Source organism: Cicer arietinum, chromosome 7 (genome assembly GCF_000331145.2).
Source record: "Cicer arietinum cultivar CDC Frontier isolate Library 1 chromosome 7, Cicar.CDCFrontier_v2.0, whole genome shotgun sequence".
NCBI classification, from domain to species: Eukaryota; Viridiplantae; Streptophyta; class Magnoliopsida; order Fabales; family Fabaceae; genus Cicer; species Cicer arietinum.
The window spans coordinates 50,331,329-50,336,255 of NC_021166.2; the positions used below are offsets into that span (position 1 = coordinate 50,331,329).

Sequence of the window (4,927 nt, forward strand, 5' to 3'; positions counted from 1 at the left end):
GAAAATAACTCAGTTTGTCTAAATTTGTCATTTCAAACTCATCTTTCATGATTTCTTTGAATTTTGCAATTGTCTTGCTGTTATTGCCAGTTACCAACAAGTCATCAACATATAGGCATATTAGGATCAGTGCAGGCCTTCCATTTAGTATGTAATGGCTCACATAAACTCCATATTCCACTATGCATTTGATGCAGCCAATGCCAAATAGAAGTAAGTCAATTCTTTTGTTCCAAGCTCTTAGGCTTTGCTTCAACCCATAGAGATCTTTTCTCAATCTAAACACCTTATCCTTCTTTCCCCCAATTACAAATCCTAGTAGTTGAGAGACATATACCTTTTCTTCCAGCCAACCATACAAGAATGCAGACTTAACATAAAGCTGACACATCATCCAACCTCTAGCACATGCTAGTGCAATTACAAGTCTGATTGTTTCAATTCTAGCCACTGGAGCAAATACTTTAGAATAATCTATGCTTTCCATTTACAAGAACCCCTTGGCAACCAATCTCAATTTTTACTTTGCAATTGTTCCATCTGGATTCAACTTCTATTTGTAGACCCACTTTACTCCAATCTTCTTCTGTTTTGGAGGCAAGTAAATTTAGTAACAAGTTTGGTTCTTCTCAATTGCATTGATTTCATCCATAATTGATTTCTTCCAATGACCTTTCTTCAGGACTTCAATATTCAAAGGTTATGTATCTGCGAATGAGGCAAAATGAACCAAATCTCCATATTTGTCAACTTCAGTGTCAGTAAACTTCAAAGTCTCTTAAGTGTGTTGGTAACCGCTTTGCCCTCTAAGGTTTGCTTGACTATACTCTTTCTTCTTCTCTATTTACACTGATATGACAATCCTCTTTCACTTGTAAGGGAATTTGTGTAGGCTAGCTCGAGCTGCTGGTCTCTTGTTCCCAATCCCAGTGCTGGCTTATGTTCTTCTAGGTCTAGTCCTGGCTGCTTCTGTTTGTCTGTTTCTTGTTCCAGTTTTCTTGCTCAATGGGCTAGACATCTTTGCTGACCACTATCTTGCCTTCGATAGGATCATACATTTTGTAGGCAACAGTTGGATGATACCCAACCAAGATCATGGCTTCACTCTTGTCCTACAACTTTCTTCTTTTCTTGTCTGACACATTTTTGAAACATAGAACACTAAATGTTCTCAAGTGCCCTACTATTGCTTTCCTTCCACTCCAAACCTTATATGGAAGCTTCTTTGTTGGACATTTATTTAGAATATAGGCAACAGTTGATACATCCTCTCCCCAGAACTTGAGTGGCAGTCCCTTATATTTTTTTCATACTTCTAGTCATGTCTAGAATAGTTATATTCATTCTTTCTGCCAAACCATCGTGTTGAGGTGTGTAAGGAGTTTTTACCTCATGTTCAATTCCACGCTCGACACATAAATTCTCAAACTCATGTGATATATACTCACCACCTCCACAACTAGTCCTCATCACCTAAGCTTACTGCCTTCAAACATTGGATATCTGTAGCTTGTATGTTGATGACAAATGTTATGTTCTTTGAGAGATGAGCCTTTAGTATCATATTCTTTTCTCCATCATACATCTTTAAGGTATCATCCTTCATAATCACCTGATATCCTTTCTGAATCAGTTGCCCTATGCTCAACAAATTGCTTTTCATTCTTGGAACATACAACACATTTTCAATCACCATTGTTTTGCCATTTCTTCTCCTGATCACCATGTTTCCAGCTCCTTCAACTTCCAACGTTCTATCATCAGCAAACCTGATCTTGCTCCTTCTTGATGTATCAATATCCATCAACGGTTCTTTGTGACTTGTCATGTGATTTGAACATCCAGCGTCAAGAAACCATAATTGAGAAGAAAAATGTTCTTCATTTGTGCTAGCCATCAATAAGACTGTTCCTGAGTCTAAAGAAAAACGTTCTTCATTTGTGGTAGCCATCAACAAAACTGTGTTTGAGTCTGAATCATCTTCTTGAGCCGCACATGCCTCATCCTCATCTTTCTTCTTCTTCTTTCCTTTACCACACCAATATTCATCAACAAAATGTCTAAATTTATCACAATTGTAATATTGAACCTTCTTCTTATCAAAGTTCTTTGATTTTCCTTTGGGTTTGCCATTTGCACTTCCTCCCTTTGATGAAGACTCATACTTGTCCTCAGATATTTTGAATTTATTCTTCTTCCACTTATTTTTCTTATCTCTCTTCTTGTACACTTGTGCTGTCAGGGCCTGATCGCCAGATTTCATTATGTTCTTTTCCTCCATTCTTAACTCTCTTGCTTCTAAAGTTCCCTGCAATTCTTCAAGACTCAATGTAGAAATGTCTTTGAATTCCTCAATGGCACACACAATGTAATTGAACATGCGACACAAAGATCTCAATACTTTTCACACATTTTCTTTTCAGTTAGCTTCTCACTACAACCAGCCATTTGATTGGCGATGATCATCAATCTTGAGATCAAATAAGACACATTTTCTTGCTCCTCCATCTGCAACAACTCGAATTGTCTTTGTAAGGTCTACAATTTCACTTTCTTGACCTTGGTTTCTCCAGAATAACACTTCTCAATAATGTCCCAGCTTCTTTTGCATCAGAAATTTTGTTAAAGTTGGTTGTGTCAAGGCATTGATGAAGAATGAAGGTGGCCTTGCAATCTTTTTTTCTTATTTTCTTTAAAATTCGACTTCTGCTCCTCTGTTGGATTGGCTCCCATATCTTCAAAATCTTTTTCTATGATGTCTAATAGTTCTTGAAATCCAAACAATGCTCGAATTTGTAATCTCTATCTATCCCAATCCTTTCCATCAAAATGTGGCATGTGGATTGTAAAATTTCTATTGTTTGCACTTGAAATCATCCTCACTTCACTCGTGTTTGATCCTCACACTTCACTCGTGTTTATCACTCTTTAATTTGGATCAATGAATCTTGCTCTGTATACTAATTGTTAGATTTCAAGCTATTGATTCAAGTGCAAGAAAATAGAAAAGTAGAATAACACATGAGTTGTAGGACTTTTTTTGTTGAATGAATGAAATGTGTTATTTATACATGATTCATTCTAATGAAGTAGTTAATTAGTTAGTGATTACATACAATCAATATTTAACTTGAATTACAAATTTATTTAATACCAAGAACGTTCTTGATTTATTATGATTAATCTGATTTTATCATAACATTCTTAGTTTCTAACAGAAATATCGTAAGCTAGTGAAAACAAACACACAAATGTGTTGGAAAGCTTGATTTTTAGTTTATAAAGATTCAACTTATATTTCACAAAGGTTGAAGTTCAAATTTTATTGCTCATGTTAAACTTAATTTTAGAAAAATAAATGCATGATTTTCAACACACTTTTAATATAATATTTTAATATTTAATTTTTCAACAAGTGTTTTTAAAATATTTGTTAATATTTCTAAAAAAAATATTTATTAGTATTTATCATAAATTATTTATTTGAACGTCGCACAAGCTTTTTTTATATGATTAGTTGCAGTTTTTTCTATATACAAATGAGATAATAGTTACATCGATCAGACACATCTAGATCCTGACATGAACTTTATTTCTTACAATATTATTGTTAATAACGTGATAATATTAACTAATATTAAAAAACCATAATTTACTATTTTAGTTTTCTTTGATAAGACAGTGAACGACAAGAATTATATATAAGGGACTGTATCTTCCTCACAATCTAACAGCGTTAACTTAAAGAATATGAAAACTACTTAATTATGTATCTAATGACGATAGTTTTTATATCTCAAGTGGAATCTACATCTTTTATTTAAGTAATTAATAATTAATTAACTAAAGCAGATATGCGATATATTGTGACACTTTCACTAGTATCTTAGACATTAATCTATTGAGTTGATTAGGTTCTACCAACAATCATTCCTTTCAAGTAGAAAATTTTTTATGGTGAAAAAACAAATTAATTATTATTATTATTGAATAGAAAATATAACACTTTTCATTGATAACTTAAACAACAATGAACATAAAGAACCTTCGCAATCGCTAGTCATGTTTCTAAGTTATCATTCTTTTAAGTGCATTCGTGTATTTTTTTAGGCATATCCTTTTATCATGCATAGATATATTAAACACCAATGTGTACTCGTAACAGCTTTTTATTTTTATTTTTAATATGACTACTTAATTAATAAGTTTCCTAAGCTTCAACAAAAGTTCAAATTTTTTACTAGCAAACTTTTAAAATTTTGCCAAGAAGTCTCTAAAATATTATTGCATGCACTTCCAAATATGTTGGAACTGAATTCTTTAATTTAACGGTTGCTATCCTTTTTTAAATTTCCCCTAGGAGTATCAGCCTATAACAATAATTTTTATGTATGTATATAATAATCTAGAATATACATATCTAAATATAAAACTTCACGTCCAAATGATTTTTTATCACCATTTCTTTTTTAATCTACTGTATATAAAAATCTATTACGGAGTTCGTTAAATAATTGTTAAATATAAATATTAATTATTTACCCTTTTATTATAAAACTTATTTCATTTTATATGATATATATATATATATATATATATATATGAAGTATATAAAATGAAACGAGTTTTATAATAACAGGATAAAAAATTAATATTTATGTTTAACAACTATTTAAGTGACACATGATCACTTAAAAAGTCATATGATTGTGACTCTATGAGTTGTGTTTGTGACTGTGGCTTTCTTAGAGAGTGAATTTGAATGTGATTATGTGAATTAGATTATTGAGCGAGTATGAAATTCTAATGAGTTTAACTTGACATGTTTAAGAATCCATCCATCCACTTGTTTTTTATTGAGACTTGTATGCATATATTCTTTTAGGGACTACTTTTCAAATAAATAAAAAAGCTAAATTAAAAATAT

General features: G+C 31.7%; 1 protein-coding gene across 1 annotated transcript; it reads right to left on the reverse strand.

Moving 5' to 3' along the window:
• Window positions 1–1,459: 1,459 nt before the first annotated feature.
• On the reverse strand, window positions 1,460–2,380 carry LOC101512139 (uncharacterized). Its single transcript, XM_004510893.1, has one exon. The coding sequence runs from the start codon at window positions 2,378–2,380 to the stop codon at window positions 1,460–1,462; it is 921 nt and encodes a 306-aa protein (XP_004510950.1).
• Window positions 2,381–4,927: the final 2,547 nt, after the last annotated feature.